Source organism: Aphelocoma coerulescens, chromosome 4, assembly GCF_041296385.1.
Source record: "Aphelocoma coerulescens isolate FSJ_1873_10779 chromosome 4, UR_Acoe_1.0, whole genome shotgun sequence".
Lineage (NCBI taxonomy): Eukaryota > Metazoa > Chordata > Aves > Passeriformes > Corvidae > Aphelocoma > Aphelocoma coerulescens.
The window spans coordinates 4,350,667-4,371,737 of record NC_091017.1 but is presented as its reverse complement, the minus strand read 5'-3'; the positions used below and the strand labels follow the sequence as shown (position 1 = coordinate 4,371,737).

The 21,071-nt window shown below is 37.9% G+C and overlaps 3 protein-coding genes across 10 annotated transcripts in view; 2 read left to right on the top strand and 1 right to left on the bottom strand.

Moving 5' to 3' along the window:
* PDE5A (phosphodiesterase 5A) overlaps positions 1 to 13,774 on the top strand; it is a 106,166-nt gene extending 92,392 nt beyond the window's left edge. For 6 of the 8 annotated variants that reach the window (XM_069012569.1, XM_069012568.1, XM_069012564.1 and 3 more), the window contains 7 exons: positions 1,008 to 1,102; positions 4,299 to 4,386; positions 5,519 to 5,619; positions 5,714 to 5,791; positions 6,134 to 6,197; positions 6,419 to 6,493; positions 6,975 to 8,499. In XM_069012569.1, the coding sequence (XP_068868670.1) occupies positions 1,008 to 1,102; positions 4,299 to 4,386; positions 5,519 to 5,619; positions 5,714 to 5,791; positions 6,134 to 6,197; positions 6,419 to 6,493; positions 6,975 to 7,205 (732 nt within the window). In that variant the 3' untranslated portion in view covers positions 7,206 to 8,499. Of the gene's footprint in view, positions 1 to 1,007; positions 1,103 to 4,298; positions 4,387 to 5,518; positions 5,620 to 5,713; positions 5,792 to 6,133; positions 6,198 to 6,418; positions 6,494 to 6,974 lie in introns of all 8 variants that reach the window. The other 2 variants (XM_069012567.1, XM_069012566.1) reach the window with 1 other exon arrangement.
* Positions 1 to 21,071, bottom strand: part of RPL7L1 (ribosomal protein L7 like 1) — a 142,789-nt gene that overhangs the window by 121,089 nt on the left and 629 nt on the right. The window contains exon 2 of the mRNA XM_069012574.1: positions 16,239 to 16,317. The gene's annotated coding sequence lies outside the window, so the exon portion shown is untranslated. The remainder of the gene's footprint in view (positions 1 to 16,238; positions 16,318 to 21,071) is intronic.
* On the top strand, positions 13,866 to 20,626 carry FABP2 (fatty acid binding protein 2). The gene is made up of 4 exons (XM_069012577.1): positions 13,866 to 18,631; positions 19,299 to 19,471; positions 20,069 to 20,176; positions 20,402 to 20,626. Exons 1-4 carry the CDS (start codon positions 18,565 to 18,567, stop codon positions 20,450 to 20,452), a joined length of 399 nt encoding a protein of 132 aa, XP_068868678.1. The 5' UTR covers positions 13,866 to 18,564; the 3' UTR covers positions 20,453 to 20,626.

Sequence of the window (21,071 nt, the reverse complement as noted above, 5' to 3'; positions counted from 1 at the left end):
ATACACTGTTATGACCTTTTGCAAAGTTAATGCTTATGCTACAAGCAAGTCAAAAAGGTGAAGAAGAAAAGCCTGACCCATTTTCAGGATGTTTCCTTAAAATATTCAACAGGAATTTTTTAAAGGTGAAATGCAGAGATGAGTACCTCTTTAGATAAACAACAGAAGATAAAAATATAGAAATAAATATTTAAATGTTTAGTCCAACGCTTTTGAACAAATTTTTAACCTTCCACTTAAAAAGACACCTAATAATTTAAAAAACAATTATTCTGATTAGGGCTAGATGATCCTCAAGTAAGATATTGATTCTACATTCTTTCAAAACATGTCTTTAGGTTTTGTTTTTATATTCTTGTAGGAAACAGAATGGTTCTGTTCATTCTGAATAAACGTGCTTGTTCAGTTTGATTACAGACAGTTGTTACTAGTTGGTTTACACTGCTTTAGAGTAAGCACTTCTGAGAGCATAAATAAATCCCCTTTGTTGGCCAAAACCCAATAGCAATGAGGAAGAGACATTTCTTTCCTCTAAAATCTTTGTCTCACTAATGAAAATGACAAAAGGTGCTGAAAGAGACCAAGGGAAGGACATCCATCTTCCTTCTCTGTTGGAATGGACATGGTAGTTTTGCTCAGTGTGCGGTTGAGCAATCTCTGATGATCCTGATAGTTTGCCTGCTATTTTTGGAATCCTGACAGTCTCCACTGCAATTTCCATAAATTGTTTATTCTTAACTACACTGGATTCTCTCCCTACTAATTCTCGTGTCCTAGATTCTGGAGTCTGAACAGCATTGAACATAACTCAATTTTTTTCTAGTTTGAGGGGAAAGGCAAGCATTGGGAGACACATCTTCCTGGGAGAAACATAAAATCAATCATTTCCAAACTGAGTTGTCTTTTGACTGTACTAAGAACAGCTTTCATTATTTAGAAAGCAAATGTAAAACACATTGTACAAAACAAATCCCCAACTCACTTCTGGCATTACTCTTTGCTTACAGAGCAAACTGACTGACTTAGAAACACTGGCTTTGCTGATAGCAACTCTGAGCCATGATCTGGATCACAGGGGAGTGAACAACTCTTACATACAAAGGTAAGTGGGTTTGAGAGAAGTCAAAAACAAGTGAACAGAAACAAGCACAGAGCTAAATTAGGTACAACCTGATTGCTTTGATGAGGTGGGGCTTCTGCTGGTTTTTACCAAGCAGAAATTGCAAGAACAGGCAGAACCATTCACAAGTCCCAAGCAAAGATGCACCGACTCAGTTGCTGACTAACTACGATGCCAGATGAAGTAAACTCTTTGCTGTGCAGGGACAATGTCTTCCTGCTCCCATTCTCAAAGCCCCCTCCCCCATTTCCCATCAAGTGACAGCAGAAGGCCGCAGTTTCCAAGGGACAGCATGTAGGAATTGTGCAGCTTTTGAGATTGCTCCCTGCCTAACCCAGCTGTTCCCTGTCTTGTCCGGGCCAACACAGCACTGAAATCTGCAGCCCTCTGCTCCAGAGGTGTCTCCCCACCATTTTGAACTCAGATTGTTTTACTTGTGGCTTAGCCACATTTTTCCAGATATCTAAGCTGTTTAGAGTAAGTTACATGGTTAAAATCACATTAAAAATGTATGGCTGCTTTGCAATTGATTTTGGGTTATCTGTACCCTCTAACTTTGATCCAATCTGGAATTACAGAAAAGCCTCTACAATGAAAAGACACAAAATGTGTTTAAAACATTCAAAAAATATTTTTACTAAACAAAATATTTTTGTTTGAAGTTATCAAAACGAAATAACTGAACAAGTCTAAAATTTTCCCCATATTTTAATTTTTATCTAAAGATACAGGGTTTTTTTTAAATTTATTAGTAGTTTCGAATCTGCCCAATCCAGTGAATTTGGTATCACTTCAAATAACAAAATACAAGTCTTCAGTTGAGTTAAAGCATGGTTTAATGTGATTCCTGTGATACGGCAGTATGTCCTGGTCTGACCAGAGATGGGGAAAAGATATCCAGAAATGTGTGCTTGTATCTTTTTCTGGCAGAGCTGGAGAATGGTTTTGAAGTGACCTGTGAAGAAGTGGTCTGCTATTCTCACTATGTGTAAAGTGAGATAGGAGAGAAGGAAAAGCTTGTTTGAGGCACAGAATACTGAAAGGCAGAAGATAAGTAAGGTGAAGCAGAACTTGTGCATTTCAGATTTAAATGTTTGGCGTAACACTGACTGATGGATAAAGAAAAAGCAAACTCCACAAAATTGAAAGAGTAACCTTTTCCAGCTTGGTAATAGAGGATTCCAGCAGTAAGTGTAGCCTTGCAGTGATTTGAACTAGTTAGCTATTTTTTGCTTTATTTATTTAAAAATAAATTTCCTGGAAGACATCTGGAGATGCGTCATCTCCTCTCAAAAATGTCCTGGGAAAGTGTCATAGACAGCAAAATGTAACATTTACACATGCTGTAAAGCTGAGATAGTTACAGTTTAATAATTCCTTTTTCAATAGAAAGTTCCATGATTTTTTTTTAATCTAAATAGAAAAGTTTTTGTTTCTAGGAACAGATCCCTTTTGCTTCTTCCTTTGAAGCAGTGTATGATTCTTTTCTTAAGCAGTAGGGTTTCAAAAATTGAAATGGTCCTGGCAGTAGAAGTTACAGAAAGGAAGTGCTTGAAGGCCTTCCAGTAGATATGCAGGGGGGTTTATTTTCTTTTTCCTCCAATCCCACATGTAAAGTAGGAAGCACAGAAAGCTGCGTTAACCAAACCCCTGTGCTCAGAAAGCCATGGTGTCCTTTGGCCTGGCGTGGGGGTTTGACAGAAGTCTCACTACAGAAGTTGGACCTGAATTTATTTTCAGCCCCAGCCAGGGTCTGTGAGTACTGAGCAAACTCTAGTTTGGAGCAGTACTTGGGAAGATAACCTATGAGATTTCTCACTTATTTTTCTCTCCAGCCAGGATAAACTCTAGGAGACACAATATGCATCTCACTTAATTCAATGGGAATTTCGCCCAGCATGTGTTGGCACCATCCTACAATTTGTTTCCTTGCAGAAACACACAAGTACATTTTCTCTACACCCCTTTTGTGGTGGTCTCAGAGGAGGTGCTGGGCAGCCAGCCCATATTCCTCAGAGGCTTGTATCCTTTAATTTCCCTTTATGTGTTTTTGTTTGTCTTTCCATCTTTCTCTCCGCATTTTTGTGCTTAAATCCCCAGAGTCTCCTCCTAGGACTTTTGAGTCTTTGTGCACTCACTCACACAGGGACCCAATCGTGCAGCCACTAAGTGAATGGTCCTTTACCATACAGAAAATCTCATGGAATTATATGCTAAAAAAGAACTTCTTACATGATTAAACGTTTGTGGGTCAGATTATAAATAGAGTAATAGGTCTAGGATCATCAGCAAAACAGACTTCCAAAAGAATCCAGATTTAGTTGAAGAGATGACATGAGCAATGTGGGACCAGGGGTTGAAAATCAAGACAGGGCAGCAAAAACCAAGAACTGTATTATTCAATGAGGGACAGGGAGAATTTGGAAATCCTCAAGAGAGGAGGAATTTCTGTACTTTGTCTACAGCTACTCAAACAGCAAATTCTATTTTCTAGAATAAGGTACTTCTAAGTGCTGAGCTAAGGTATTTTTAAGTTCTGCACCTACACAATTGGTTTCCTGCTTTTTTTTCAATGCCTGTAGTACAGCCAACATCTCTATTGGCCTTTAAGCAGTTTCCCTTTTGGATTTTACCCCGGGCAAAGGGTAGGTGACAATGTTGCAGTACGTCAGTCATGAAGATAGTGGTGATGAAACACCAGTACTGTTACTAACCCTAGGAAATTACTTGATCAACATTTTGGGCCTAGCACCGTATTGCACTGAGGTCAGCAGGAATTTTTCCATTGGTATCAGTGGGTTTCCTACTAGGTTTGCATTATTACTTACAAGCTCAGTAGATGAGATGACTAAATATACCAGGCAGGTGTTTAAGAACATGTTACAGAAACCAAAACTGTCTCCTAAACTCTACTTGTGAATGAACTCTTCATGTTGCCTTTGCTTTTTGTACAAGAATTTTCACTCTTTATAAAACCTTGCATTACATTCTCACTCCTTGCACGCAGCTGGTCTCTACAGGTAACAGAAGGCAGAAAACCAGAGCTGTCAGTGCTCTGACAAAGGAACAGCATTATCTTTTTATCCATATTCCTACAAAGTGGAAGTTAAAAGGGAAGTTATTTCTGGATCACTAATATGTTTGTCTAATTTGATTTCTCCATCTTTTTCTTCCTCAGAAGCGAACATCCACTGGCTCAGCTCTATTGCCACTCAATCATGGAGCACCATCATTTTGATCAATGCCTTATGATCCTGAATAGTCCAGTGAGTGCCACATTCCTGTGTATGCTGAAGGAAACTATTTTGCTTTCTATTTTTAGCTTCTGGATAGAATCCCACCCTTATGTTCTTAAGTGCTCTTTATTCCTTTTTGGGTAAAGAAAGCAAATGCAGCAACATGGAAATTACAGTTCTGTTGCTGAGTGCCACCAAAGCTTTCAAAGGGCTGCCTGATAAGGGAAGCCTTGCTAACATCCTTTTTAGTACCTGCTTCCTTGGACCAAAGGAAACAAAAGGCTTTGCTGGCATTTTCATGACCTCTTATGAACCACCTAACAAACCCAAGTCCTTCCTCTCCTTTCAAAAAACATTCCAGTCTACGTATACACAAAGCAGCCCTGATGAGACCAAACCAAACACTGCTCATGTTGACATTCCAAAGTGAAGCCAAACCTAAGTTAAGTAAATATACAAACAAAACTACATTCTTCTTGTTTGATGCTATTATGATTTGATGCTATAATTCTGAAGACTGGTGATTTAGCATGCACAATCCCTTCAAAGGACTGCTCCTTTTGTGCGACAGGTTGTGGTACTTCTGGCATCCTTTGTATTGTAATGATCCTTTCCTAGTCAGGTAGGCAAATATGGAAAAACAACAGAGGCAAGTTCCATTTCACCAGCTCTGTAGTGCTTTGGCTTAACAGGAGGCTGCTAAGCTTATATTTCTATTTAATAGCTTGTTATTTATGGTGCTCCTTAAAAGGAAAATATTTTCATTTACTAGAGGTGTATGGGCAGGTATGGGAATCTGTTAGAATTCCTCTGCTTCAGGGAGGGGAAGGAAGAGGAAAGAGAAGCTGTGATGCAGCCAGTGACAAATTTAATTTTAATGAATGAAATGGACTTGAAGGCTTTGATGTTGCTCTGCTTGCAGTTTCATTTTGTAATAGTCAGTGATGATGTTGCTGCTGTGCGGCTTTCTGCCATTACTCAAGAAGACTGGAATTTTTATTTTTAAACTAGGGAATCTGCAAAAGGAAGCAGGGTAAAAGAAATGACCTCAGATATCAGCAAGCAACTCATAATGATTTGGTAACTTAGAGATGCTTTAGCAAACTGGTGTGCTGTTGCCCATTTTACTGATAGCACTGTTTTGGGCTTTTTTTTTGTAAAGGGAAATCAGATTCTCAGCAGTCTTTCCATTGAAGAATACAAGGCCACACTGAAAATGATAAAACAAGCCATTCTTGCCACAGACCTGGCACTATACATAAAGTAAGTCAGAGGAAAGTTGGGCTGGATAGTCACTGCTGGATATTAGGATTGTGTCAGCATGGTGCAAAATCTTTTATTTTAATTTCTTTTAAAGGAGAAGAGGAGAATTTTTTGAACTTCTAAGAAAGAAGCAGTTTAATTGGGAAGATCCCTCACAAAAGGAGCTATTTTTGTAAGTTAAAGCAAAATAATCAAGAAGTCAGTTAATATTATTGGATACCCAATTTCCTGTGCCATGTTGCTGTGAACTTCACTAAACCCAGCAGGTCTGCGTGGCGTGGGCCTGTACAAGCTGTCACTGAATTCCCTGGGTCAGAACTACCAAGGTGCAACCTGTATAATAACCTTTGTTAAATAGCATGTGGAGTTACATTTATAACTTAGCTTTAATTTCACTTGTTTTTCTGACTTGGATGTTCCTTGAAATTCGATGTTCTATTCTACTAATCACTTGACTTGGTGGCTACATACATTTCACCACACAGTAATTTATCCCTCTCTGTTTGTTCTGCAGAGCAATGCTGATGACTGCTTGTGACTTATCAGCTATAACCAAACCATGGCCAGTTCAGCAACGGGTATGTGCTTAATTTTTAAGATTTCCTAAATGCCAGCTCCATAAAAGTTTATTTCCTCCACCCAGTCGTTATTGCAAAGGCAGTGGTGGAATGCAGAGCTGGAGTCTCACAATGTGTATGGGGGGCTAATATGATATATCCTAAGGGGAGATAGGAAACCAGTCTTGTTTGTAGGTAGCAAGCAAACTTTTAGAGTTCTCAATGAGTGAAATATCTTACAGATTGCTGAGCTTGTGGCTACTGAGTTCTTTGATCAAGGAGATAAAGAGCGGAAGGAACTCAACATAGAACCCACGGTAAGTGGCAGAATCACCCCTTGCAAAATGACTTTTGGAAACAGCACTTAAACTTCCTCCCACTGACCACAATACAGGACCAGCTCCTTCCCTGCCTTCCTAGTAGTCAGTTTCGTTCTGTGGTTCCAAAACACCAATAGTGTGTCATTATCTCTGAACCAGAAGAGCAGACAGTATTATCTTCTTTAAGTCAGTATTACTGATTGGCTAGGAAATACATTCCTAAATTGGTACCTATTTGCGGGATCCAAACCCAGTAAGTTTGCCTGTTTGTCTGGTTATTTGGGCTCTGTCAATCCAAACCTATCTCCTGTGGGAAGTTACGCAGTCCAGTTCCCTTCATTATAAAACCTGCAATGATACCCTGCTGAGCTTGCTGTGCTGTTTAAGGTCCTACTTTTTAATTCCAGACTCTCTGGTTTTGGTTGGGTTTTTTATTTAATGCATTTAAACACAGAACTTGTTTACTTCTTATCTGCAGGATCTAATGAACAGAGAGAAGAAAAACAAAATTCCCAGCATGCAGGTTGGATTTATAGATGCAGTTTGTTTGCAGCTGTATGAGGTATGGTGCCTAAGGAAGAACAGCAAGTATCTAAAACCAGAGCTGCTCGCTGGTAGACACAGATTTAAAATCAGAATACAAATCAACCAGCCCCTTTGTTCAAAAATATTTTTATCTTATATTACATATGGCTCATTATTATGTTGAAGAAATTATTATTTTAGTATTTATAATTGGTTGTATATTTGTCTGATTAATGTATTTTGTTACTTTTTTTTTTAAACCTAGAAGTAATTGGTGTGCTCTGTGCAATTGGTGTTACATCCCAGGGTTATATTCTGGATTATCAGGGAAAGTCACAAAACTAAGGCTTTGACCTCTGGGAAAAGAATGGTATCCAGGTAGTGCATTGACAAAAAAAGTGTTGTTTAAAAGTTTTAAAGAATTCAGAATTCTTCATACAAAAATTGATATGGTATGTATAGGAAATTTACCCAAGTTTAACATTTCCCATCCCATTTTTTTCCTTCTCTTTCATCACACACCAAAGCACTGCATGACAGAATTCACTGAAATGCTTTTTTGTCCTGGTCACAAACTGTATGAGAAGCTGCTTGGTCAAATATAGTGTGAAACACAACATGATTTCTGATTATTTTTTTTTTTTAACCAGTACAACATTAGACTGAAAGTCTGTTTATTTGAACTGTAGCAAGTATTTTACAGGTACTGAGGTGAGAAAAAGAACAGGAGATGAACAGATAACCAAACTCTTAAGAATCCTCCAGTAGGAGGAACAGGATGATTACTTGAATGTTTCCCTCTTACCCAATAAACTTTTCTAAAAAGACTGTACATTCACCAGTTGAAAGGAAACAGGGATAGAGAAAGGAGTGGGAGTTATTAGCTGCTGTCCCTGAAAATCAAGTGTTTCTGTGCTGTAGAACCTGTCAGGAAAACAAGGCAGCCTTTCCTTTGAAGCCTCAGAAAACTGTCTCCAGCAGGAGGTAAGCCACTGAAAGAAGACTTGAGTGTCACTGCAAAGGTACAGACTGGACAAACAGAAAACTCTTTAACAGAGCACCTGAGTGGGCTTGAATGCCCACAGTTCTAGAGCCTGAGCATCTATACTTCTTCCAGTTAGGGGAGAGCTTTACCTTTCCATTTATGAAAAGGCCAGAAAAACTGGAATGATTTACTCTGAAATATGCACTGCTGCTTAGATTTACAGTTACCAAGTGAACCTAATCCTAACTATACCCAGCTCTTGTGTTAGGTAACCAGTGCAGTTAATGATCTACAGGTCTTTCCCCTAAATTCAGAAATCTGAAAAAATACAAAAGATGTTTCATTCTCCATTTTTTAATTAAAAATTGAATGCAATCTCTGTTTTCCATGTTCTCAATTTATTTCAGGCCCTAACACACGTGTCAGAGGCCTGCTCCCCTTTGCTGGATGGCTGCAGGAAAAACAGGCAGAAATGGCAAGCCTTAGCTGAGCAGCAAGAGAAGAACCTGATCAATGGAGAAAGCAATCAAGGCAAACGGAACTGAGCCGCTGATTTAACCGCCACAGCTTGGGCTCACGTAGCAGACACAGTAATAGGGGAGGACTGCATTTTGCTCAACACTGTAGGGATTTGGCTTACATTTTGCCACTGCTGTATTATTTTTCCACATTTCAAGATATAGCATGACCATGTAGATAGATGCCGAGATTATCTGAAGACAGTATGTTTCTTTTACTACATCTGACTGAGATGGAAAAAGACCTGCAAGGGTAGTTTTTGCTACCCTAGCCCACAAGAAGGTACTGGTGCAGGCACTGACTGTGCCTGAGAGCCTGTTGCTTTACAGATGTACATAATTGTTTAGTGATCATGTTGTGGCCAGTATCTGAAAGACTACTGCATTTTGCACCTTTTCTCTCTCTCTCTTCCCATCTTGCTGTGTTATGTTATAAAAGTATTGAGCAGTCTTGCCTGTTCTCTTTCCAGAGGTTCAGAGGAAAGATTGGGACTCACTCTGGGGAGCCTACTCCAACATAAACTATTGCTAACCACTTTCAGTAAGCAGAACTGGGCTCTGAGGTAAAAAGCCCCAAAATCTGTGCACTCAGTAGGGTTTGGGTTTTTTCCATATTAGATGGATGTCTAAGCAAATGTGTTATTCCAACTGAAGAAATTCCAAGACCCCTGTGAATTACTAGGCAATGGGGGTCTTAGGAGTTTTGTGGTAGAGGTGTCATAGTTATCCGTGACTGATGGAAACTGCTTGAAGACTGATGAAATGTCCCAGTGTAACTGACAGGCTGCCATGGAAGAACAGCTCCCATAGCTGCAAGAAGCATCCAGAGAAATGGAAACAAAACAGGATTGATTTTGTATGCTGTTTTTAACATTATTTGGAAGTTGATTTTAACATCATCTAACCAAGAGACTGGATCACAGGCAGAAGAGAATGACTGCAAGAGCAAGAGGTGAAAAGCTGAGTCAGAATGATGCAGGAATGGCACATTCCTGGTGACCATCAATGACTGATTCTTCAGGCCAGTGTTACTATGGCTATGACCACTTAGAAGAAAGTTTTATGATAACATCTCTTAAAAGTCATTTTTAACATTAGTTAAAAATGACTAATCATAGTGTCTTAAAGAAATAAGAGAAAAATAATACCAAAAGCAAAATTAGCCAAGAGTGCTACAGGGATTTGCCATTTGTATGTGAGGCATTAACATTCTGAAAAGTAATAAATCAATGTACTTGCACTAGTAAAAAAAAAATTGGTGTATTATTTAAATGAAGATGATTAATAAAAATGGTTTCGAATTGGGAACCAATTAAAGAAAATATACACACTGGACAAATCCCAAGAGGAATACAAGGAGACTACTCTTCTTTAGGTAGACAGGACAAAGAGATGAATATCAGCAGTCTAAAATGCATTAGCAGTACATGTAACTTTGGCTGCACAGAGACACAAAATATTCCAGTTTTTTTAATCTGTAAAAATGATTTTTTTTTTAGTTAAGATCAGCAATTGTATTTGGCAAAAGTAGCACATTTGGCATTGCACTTTAAAGTGTGGGAACTTAGTTCTATCACAATAATGCAGGAAATTCTAGTTGGAAATTGCAATAAATTCTCTTCCCAGGAGATTGTCAACCCCAACTTGTAAGAGCTGGTCAGAAAGACTGGGAAAATTCCCCCTTTTCATCAATTTCTTCACTCAGATAAACAATACCAGAAGCTAAGAAAAGATGAAGCAAAGGTTTCAAAATATTTGATGATACTGAGTTATAGAGTTGGTATTTTTTTATATGTAGAATAAGGTATTCTGACAGTCAGCAGCATTTCTGCCAACCTAAATTACTTGTCACTGATTAAGTTCTGTCTCAAACTTCTCTAGTGAGCACCAGTAATAAATTATTGCAGCTGTGAATTTGAAAACATTTTTCTGCAGAAGAATCTCTCCCTGTTCTGTCCCCCCAAATTAAAAAAAAAAAAAGGATTGCAACACTCATTAAGAATTCCAGGCCTACTGTTTTGCAGTTATCCACACGTGTATTTCTATGCATACACAGTATGCAGATGACAGCAGCCTACCCCCCCCAACACAAGCCCCCAAAAAAAGGTTTTGAGGTACTTTTTCATAAATAGAAAACTTTGCTTCAGGATTTGCATAGTCCTTGTATAGTCTTTTCCTTGAGTGCTTGAGATACTGAAATATAATTATTATGCTAACTGATGAGATACATATTTAATATAAATAGGAATAGAATATATGTATATAAAGGTGTTTTCTTGCTATTATGGTTGAGGTTAGTAATTCATGGTGACAACATAACGATGATGATATCACAGTGTAGTGAAGTAACTTTGACATTAATATTCCAGTATTTCTTCGCCATGTTGTGTGTTCAGCAAAGCTTTATTACAACTAAATTTATAAATGCTACAAAGGAGTGCTGGATTCATACCTTTGACTTGAAAAAAGGGGCATGATGTTACATTTTTTTAAAGGTTCACTTTAAAGGAAGAGTTATACAGTATTTGCATATATTTAATTAGATATCTGTACACATTTATCCCACACAATCTCTTCCACTATAAATGTTGGAATATACATATAAATACAGTTCCTAGTACATAAACATTTAAATATCATAACACACCTGTATCTGTATATATTCCTACAAAACCAAAGCCTTTAAACTACTGGTTTAAGAACCTTAAAAGCATAGACTGCTATGTTTCATGAAATTCAAAGCCTTTGCATAGTATTTTACTCTGCCTGAAGGCAAAATCAGAGTGTGCTGGTTCTGTGTCATAGCTTTGTGTGAGTCAGTTGCAGAAACTACTCCTTCCTTTCATAATGTAGATAGGGGACAGTATGGAAAAAAACCCCAAACCTAGCCTGGCTACAGGCAGGTTTCTTGCTTTGAAGTTCATTGTCTTCATGGATTACGGCCATGCAGCTGTCATTAATTTCATCATGAGCTGTGTATGTCATTATTTCAGTCAGCTCTCAAACACATTCTCCCCAATTTATATTGTCTAGCTATAACAATCAGTGTGGCTTACACCAGAAACCAGGTGAAATGGAGTTTATCACTTTGTCAGTTCAGCCTTAAATCCATTGAAACTATTGTCACATTTGATATTTAAGTCTCTGGGTACAAGAAGTTGTCCCACTAATTTCTTAATACTTCTCTCAATGAAGACAACTATTTTAGTATCCTCCTTGATGTCAGATATGAACATATTTTCTTTCAAACTCACTCCACAGCACAGTTTAATGCCTAAAGTACACTTTCATTTCTCTGTTCTGAAAACAATTACTTGTATTAACATGCACAAAATTACTGATTAACCCTACCTCTTCTAATTCCAAATAACAGTGAGGCTCTTGAGCTGTAGGTACAATTTCTTTTCCCATAAGTTAGCCACACATGCAATATTAGCTGTAGAAGGCGTAGGTTTTCTAGTATCTCACACAGTTAGAGAAGGGGGGGGTTGTGGAAATAATGTAATGCTGATTTTGGAGATGGTGTTAATTTTTAATTAGAAGCAGTTTATACTTAAGAGCAGATTACTCATATCTTCACAGAGCACATGTACAAGTGAGCTACTGATAAAAGGAAACAATTAATTTCACTGATGATCAACTGATTTCTCCTTAGAAGAGAGAACCTAAGCCTGATTAAATGTATCACCTCCTGACAATTGCACACATGTAAAAATAAACTTTTTAATGCCAATCCAATGTATTTTACCTGGAAGTGGCATGAACTGAAAAATTCAGCACACTTATTTAATTCAAACATAAGGTTTGTCAAAATTACCAGGTAACTGATTTTCCAGCCCATTATACAGAAAGATAATGAAGAGTCAGGTCTAGTCCCTTAAAATTTGAGGAGTGATCTGGAAGGCGTCCCTTCCACTTATGCATAAGAAGATAGCAGAGACTTTTTATGGAAAAGAATTGCCTCACTCATGATAAATTAATATGTTTTTAAAGGTGTTATAAAGACCTCGTATTTCAAGCAATTTATATAGCAGTATTAGTTCAGAGTCTTATCTCTGTGATACTGCAGTTCTTTCCTTCATGTCAAATCACATGCAGTTTACATTCCAGAAGGTTTCAGCTTTATTTCCCAGTTCCCTGCCATACTTCTTCAGGGGCTTGCACTAATTTGAAACATAATCTTGAACATCAGGGCTTGAATAACAGAATGAGTTTGGCCTGAGTATGGTAAATAACAAGGGCTGGTTTGGACTTTGACAGGAAGAAGAAACAGCACAGAATCTGGCCTGGTAATTAGTAATGCTTGCTAAATGCAGCAAATTGTGACAGCAGGATATTTTATCCTGGTCATTGCGGTGGATGGAAATTGCACGGGAAAGTTTCTTTTCCACAGAAGGAAGTTTGTTTCCATAGAGAAACTCCTATCGAAGTAGTGCTGTTTGTAAATGTGCATTTATGTGACAACGCTCTGGGAGAGCTGGTTCCCACTAACTTCCACAGCATGAGCTTGGCATGCCAGGGCCTCATGCACGCTCAGCTGCCCACCTGTAGTCAAGTATGTGATTCCCATTTACCTCAGTGGGAACTGGGTTGAGCTGTATAGAAAGTGAAAGTATGGGTCAAATCCACCTTTTTTTACCTGTAAAGAGGGACTGAACCCTTACCCTTGGTGACAGCTGCCCCACCTGCTCTTTGCTGTCTTCAGCTATTCCCACTGATGCCCAAGGTACCTTACAGATGTAGCTGAAGTTAGAATTTGAGTCCTCTTTGTATTCACATGGCAGACACCTGCATGTGTCTCTTAAAGAATGTAGTTTGAAATGCACTGTAAATAGTTTTAACATACATTCCTATTATAGTTTAATAAAAACCTTAATCACAGTCACTAGTCACTGAGTTTGTCCATTTGTATTCTTCTACCTTTTAAAAATATCTGAACAAATACATAGTTTCTGGGCACAGTATTTTTGTACTAGGTTAAGGGGGTTTTCTGTATATTATGTTTTGCCTTTAAGCAGTATTAAAATCTTCTGAATGTTATGTGTTCTCTCTTGCTACTGTCCTATGACTTCTTAGAATAAAGCTAGTTACATTACTTAAGAGAACCATTAGCCCTACTTATTGTACAGCTGCTAGAGAACATAAGAGTCAGCTTATTTTCTGTGGTCAGATTGCTGCTTATTACTTATTTCCTCATTCTTCTCTTTGTACTGTTTTCCTGCTTTTTAAAATAAAAAGGATGATGTCAAATTTTATTGTTTGTTATAATTAATATTATTGAGGTGGAATTTTCAATGCCTAATTCAAACCATTGCTTCTGTAAATTTATATTTCATAGTAACTTCTCTAGGTCCTAGAAATCCTGAAGAGATGAACGTCTCTGTTAATATCAAGATACTTCTGAGTACTACTGCGAGCACCCAGAAGTGAAGTGTTGCTCTTGTTTAAAAACAGCAAAAAATAATTCAGTGCTACTGACCACTAGAGAGCACTGGAGCTGCACCTCCTGAGAGCTGTCAGAAACCAGTTTATTTCTGACAGAAAGCAGAACCAGCAAATACAAGAGTTGCACAGATGTATCCTCATCCTCTGCCACCATGTATCAGTTCCTGGGGGATATCAATTGCAAGAGAGAAATAAATAGCCCAGTGACTTCAACCAAAACTGTGGAAAAAAATTATTTTTGACAACCAAAGCCTTATTATGCATAAATTGCTGATCCTGGAAGTAATTCTGGACCAGTGGGCTTCTTGGCAATTGCTGTTCTTTGCCTATTAGGTCCTCCACAGCAACACTTCTGGCTTGACTTTTTTTAGCTCTAGGCAAAACCAAAAAGTATGTACATCCCTGACAAACAGCAGGCTCATTCAAGAAGTTATGAAGGGCCAGATTTAGCTCAGCACAAAACACAAGCACTGTTTGCTCGAACCAACTGCAATTTACGAGTGCAACTGCGCAACTGCCTGTGCATATCTACAAACATCAGGTCACCATTTGCTGCTGGGACTACAACCTTTCCACCCCCTCACCACCCCAGTCTTGCTCCTGCTCAGTCTTTCTGGCCTGCTGAAGATCTGAATTCCCTTCTGAGAAGTGGCAGTGTTTTCAGCAGGAGCACTGGGATACATTTCTTACCCAGGCCAGGAAAGAACACGACCTTGAGTGGGGGCATTTTTATTGAAGAGTTGAACAAACATTACACGAGGTCTTTCTCTTCTTGTACAGTTCTGATGCCTCATTAACAAATGGAATCGACAAAAGCTCTTTCCTCCAGCCAGATTTTTAGTAACAGTGGGGACAGCTATTGCATTTCACATTCCCATGAAACCTCACCCTTTAAGATTTTTAGGAAAAAACACACAGGATTGAGTTTGTTCCAATAGTAAGCTTTAGGGACAGACTTACGGAATCTGACAGTCATTGAGTTTTTCAACCCCTCAGAGAAGAGTAGCATTTCTTAGCACACAGAGAACTTTAGAACCATTTCACTTGAAAAATACCCCAAGTTCATAATGGCTGCAAAATGGCTGAAATATCTAAAGTTTACACAGGTTTCTCTTGTTTAACACAATCAAATTTTAAGAGTAAAATCCATGGTTAAATCATAGCAGTAGCTTACACATGATACACTTGCATATAGGCATTCAGAATCCTTTTATTGCAGTTAATGAAGTCCCTGGCAATTTATTTTATGATATAGAGCTTCTTAATGAAAGGAAAGTTCATTTTACAGATAAGTAAGGGGTTAATTTAATCAAGGTCACAAAGAAGTCCATTTCTGAGCTGAAAAGAGAAGCAGAACATGGGTGTCTGTTCTGCTTTTACATGAGACAAGAAGAAAAGAATTTTAAACTGAAACCATCTTTTCCTTTTGCATATACAAATATTTAAATATCTTAGCCATACAGGGTGCTCTCTTCCTATAATGCTGCACTCAGAACAACTCTGAAGCTCACTATTTTACAGATGAAAATAGATTCAAGCCACTAATCCAGATAATCACAATAACCTTTCGTGGGGTTTGGAACTATGTTATAAGCAAGAGAAAAATTTTACAATAAGCAAAAAAGTTATGTTGAAATGAGCTAAAAGTTCAGTGCAGATTTTGGAGAAACCAAAATGACCAATGCAGACCTTCAATACTGTACAACTTGACCCCACCCTAGGATCACATTTCATTTTCTAAACAAAAAGAAATTGGGGAATACCGGAATATTCAGATATAAAATTTAACTACCCTTAGCAAAGCCTGACAAAAAGCCCCATGGGGCAACTGGCATATCAGTCTCTATGTGGCAAGTGTCAAATGGCACTAATACTCAGAGATTCTTATAACCTTTTCTGGAAAACCACACTTATTTTTATTGGCAGTTGTTACACACTGTCACCCTTTTTTCATTGAAACAAGGCCAGATTCTATTATTCTGCATAATCCTAGGATTCATACATACAGCATGATTTTAGCATACAGTAACTGATAAATACCAGGGTGGTTACTGTTTTAATCCTAAATTTTGCTTCTATATTTTTTCAACCTGGATCTTATTATTAACTCATGCACTTCAGTTCACTGCAATAAAAAACTCTCAAAAATGCAGCACTTTACGGACCAGAATGATTACACAGGAATTAAAAAGCAGTGTATACAGACAGTTAAGAGTAAGTTTTAAGACTCACAGCCCACTACTAATCACACAAATGGATCTATACTCACTGAAAATTTCTAGGTAATCCTCAAATGTTGAATTCTCTTGCTGAACAGATTTCACATTAGCAGCATCCAGGAGATTCTCCTTGAACGAGAATAAAACCAGAAATTCAGCAAACAGGCAGCTGGAGTGGGACAACATCTAGCTCAAGTAGGATCTAATCCTGCTGCAATGCAACACCTCACTGCAATATGTACTTTAAAATGATTTATCCAGGAGATGGCATTAGTTAGGCTCCATCAAGCTCCTGGTTGCTAGGCCACCCATTGTTGTTCTTGAATTGGCTTTACTGGTGTAGAACTGTCTATTTATCACATCGATATAAAATTGAATATTGGGGTTCAAATGCTTAGTGAAACTTCACAGGAAGGAATCCACCTTTGCAATCCATCCCAAGACATAATGAAGAATCATTCAGTAGAAAACACTCATAAATACTGCACACTCAATCTGCATGGTTGTATCAGGAATTAATCTCTCTTATTATATAATATTACACAAATCAATATTTTCATGAGTACATTATGTTTATGCTGGCCCCAAGCCTTAACCAACCCAGGAGTTCTACTGTCCCAGCTAATTTTAGTCAGAACAACTCGAATACAAGCCATGAAACAAGAAGAATGAATACAACCCACTGCAAAAGCCTTTTTGTCACCCTGATCTTTGGAACTTCATTGTCAACTGCCATTACAATACAGGTTGCTATGATGATCACAGATTGGCAGGATGAGGCTGCCATGACCATATAAGTTAATAATTTATTCCCAGCTACCTTATCTAAAGATCAAACTTCAAAGTTAATAAGATTGTCCATTTTCAGTGTTCTGAAGCTGGCACGTTGAAGAAAGCCACAAAGCCAAGAACACACTCTTAGCTTTCAAAACTGTCATAAAACCAGCAATACTAGAAAACAAGACTTCAATGCACCATTGAAGAAAATAATGTAGTTCTGAAAACCACACAAAGAAGAGGGAGACTGAAGAAGGAAAAGGGCTGTGGAATACTCCAACCAAAAAAAAAAAAAAACAAACTATAAAACCGATTTTGTGATTTTAGAAGAAAAACCAGCTACTATAGGAAAAGAAAAGAACTCTAAATGAAGTGTATATTGTATGATCCTAGTACCTGTGGAAAACCAGTCATGTTTTGTCATATTGAGCAACTCCCATCATTTTAGGCCTCAATTTTCTACGAAATACAGCAGAAGCTGTACTACAACCACTGCCAGGAAGAACCTTTCTGCAAAGACTGTAAAGAGAGTTTTGTTATGTAACAACAGCTTGGATGAACTATAACTTGACACTGGGTATTTTTGTTTAAGTATATATACTACACAGAAAACATAAGAATGACAGTGATAACTACAAAGGTCAAGATACACACCTGCACACTAGAAACAGATAATCTGACTCTTAGAATGAAGTTTGCCCATTTTATGAGCTGGCTGAAGGGTAAAAATGGGCATGCATGATTGGCACAGCACAGGGCATGGGCTAAAACACTTTTTGAGTTATTCAGGTGATCAAAAACTGCATGAAATTGTGGAAAAAAACTTCATGAGCAAACTACACACAGAGACCTAACTGTTACTGTGAAATGCACATTGTGAGGTACTTCTGTCATCACCGTTAGGAGCAAACAGCCTGAACACTTCCATCTAGCTGGTTTCTCCACTGAATGTGTTATACTGAAGAAAATTTGTAGAAGCTGCTGAGAATTTAAACTAAATATATTAAAAAGTGATCACATGAATAGACACTACCATCCCAATTTTCACAGCTCAGTGTTAGGGAGCAAGAGGAGAGTTCTCTGAAACAACCTGCAGACATTCAGTAAATCCTCTGCCCCATGCTTGTTATGTTGAGCAGAACAGACCCCAACCAAATCATAATGGACAAAGCAGAGATTTGTGTTTGCTTTGTTGGGTAAAAAATATCACCTCCAGTTGCATAAAGACTCTCCCACAAGCTGAAGATGCAACCAGGATACAAATGTCAAGAAATGCTGTTAGTTTAATTATTACTTTCACTATCCACCTGATTTTTTACTGCACTTGGTGGATAGAATGAATGGATTAGCAATTCTTAATTGAGATGAGCAATAAAGATACTGTCACAATCTGGGGGCAATAAGTGAGATTCAGCACGCAGTGTGGTCAGGACTGGGAATTTGATCAAACTACAGGAAACTTCTCCTGGAAGAGGTCAGTGCATCTGTTGAGCTTTACTCAGCCACATCATCCTGTAAATTGCTCTTAAGATAAGGCAGTACATAAATTCCCTTTGCAAAGACTCGTCCCTGCAGAGCAGCCCCCCTGCAGGAACAGCCATGGCATTCGACGGGACTTGGAAAATCGACAGAAATGAGAACTATGAGAAGTTCATGGAGGCAATGGGTAAGGCTTACTTTTCCAATCCCTTCTGCAGGAAAAGTACCACTCCAGCTGAATACAAACTCAAACTGTCTGAGAACTACCTTCAGGCCAGCTTGTCCTTTCACTCTTGGCAGTTCTGCCCCTGCATCTGTTTTCAAAACGTTCTGGGGCAGGAGGGGAAGATGCTGAGAAACGTTCTGATTTTAATTTCAATGTGTTAATCTTAAGTACTTTAACTAATTCCAAATTTATTTCAGCAGAAGAAAGTCTAGATTGGAGGGAAAAGCTCAGACAACTTGAATGGCTAAACTTTAAACAGAGTTTTATAGCTGGAATATTATTTTGACAGCATTAAACCAGTTTAAAAATTACACAGGGAGGAAACCATCATTCTTCAATTTCAGAGAAACACTTGTTTCAAGTAATTCTAACATCCTTAGGTTTGTACAAACTGTGCATTATATGGATATAAACCTAACCACTCCAGTTAGACAGTGATTTGTATTGTATGTGTACCAGTGAATATGGTCTCAATGAAAATTGAAAGACAAAAGTTTGTGTCATTCTGGGTTATTCCAGAATGCTGGAATAAACTCACTTGGACACATAGAATTCACTAAAAAGGGACAAATATGATGCTCTAAAGGTTTGAGGGTTTTTTCTGATTTATGTTAACTGATTTCTCTAGGTATTGGCATGATGAAAAGAAAGCTGGGAGCCCATGATAACCTGAAGATCACCATCCAACAAGATGGGAACAAATTTACTGTCAAAGAAGCCAGCAACTTCCGAAACATAGAGATTGAATTCACTCTGGGAGTCAACTTTGAGTACAGCCTGGCTGACGGGACTGAACTTTCCGTAAGAGTCTTTCCACATAGTTCAGTATTTATTATGTGACAATAACTTTATGAAGTGCAGCTTCAAGATGAATAATTTGTCTTCCTAGTTTTTAATTTAAATTTTACTTTTGAATTACTTTAAATTTCACTGAACCTGACTGCTCAGGAATGCTTGCAGCTTATACACCAAAGCACAAGGGAGTGTTTACTGTTAATGGTTCAACACTGCACATGGATCTCAGGGCTCCAGTGAGAGCCCAAAAAGCAGAGCAAGTAGCAATTTTCACAAGACAAAATGAAGGTGATTTGCAATTTTACTTCTTCCAATACTCAAGTCCACCACCTAGAGTGCAGAGTGGGTATTTGTAAGAAATTAAATTTTCTCTGTTGATACAATTAATTAAAATAAGCTGTATTGACCAGTAAAAAACACCTAGCTTGGCTATTATGCATTTAAATAAACCTATAGCTTTATTAAAATTTCATTTTTACAGCCTTTCTAAAAAGCATTATTATACTGTTTTATATCTTTCTACAGTTTTAAGCATTCTACAGCCTTTAAATCAAATCACTGTCATAACTGTTGCAAAATATTTGGGCTTTTTTACCATCACAGGGTGCTTGGAACCTTGAAGGAAATAAACTTGTGGGCACATTCACCAGAAAAGACAACGGAAAAGTACTTAAAGCATACAGAGAAATCGTGGGTGACGAACTCGTTCAGGTGAGTTAAGAAGTCATTTGCACACAAGTTTGTAATAGAACAAACAGAAAAAGTTTTAAGAGCTGTTCTAGAAGTAGAAAATATTTTCTTCAAGCCAAATAACCTCATTTATCTTTAGTGAAAATTCTCAAGTCACCTACCGAAATTTAAAACTCTCTGAACCGTATCTGGGAAATGAAACTTTGCAATTCCAGCCACTGATTTTCCTTCCTGATTTCTTAACAGACCTACGTGTATGAAGGAGTTGAGTCCAAGAGATTCTTCAAAAGGGGCTAAGCACTTCACACAGAACTGCACCAGAATGAAGAAACAATAAGAGACCATTTTCTACGCATCCTCTGTGTGTTGTTTTCCCCTTCCATCCCCTCACAGCACCTCCCGAGCTGCAGTTTACCTGATGAAAATATGGGCTAATTTTTTATGATACTGTTTTGTCTTGAATAAACAAACTCCAACTAACAAATGCTAAAATGTCCTTTGTATCAGGTGCTATCAAAGTGTCATAACATAAAAGGCAGCAGAAATTATTTTGCACAGGCAGAACTTCAGTATTTTTGCACAAGCTCTCAAATGGAAACCTAAGTTTCCTTACAAAGGTATTTATACTGAGAAACAGTTTCTCTGTCTATTTAATATTGTGCAAAAGGATAGGAAAACCGAGAGGTAATACAGATGGGGACAAGGCTTAAAAGGGAAGTACTATCATTGTTTCTGCCCAAATCTCTAATATGCTTCATCTACCACACATGCTTAACCAATACTTGCTACATAAAGACAAATCCATCTTTATTTCTATTGACAGAACTTATTAAGGAAAACTGCTACACACAAGTGCTTGTTTAAGAGAAATAAGTTCTGTTCAGAAGCACCTGTTTGCATTCTGCCTTATCTCTTA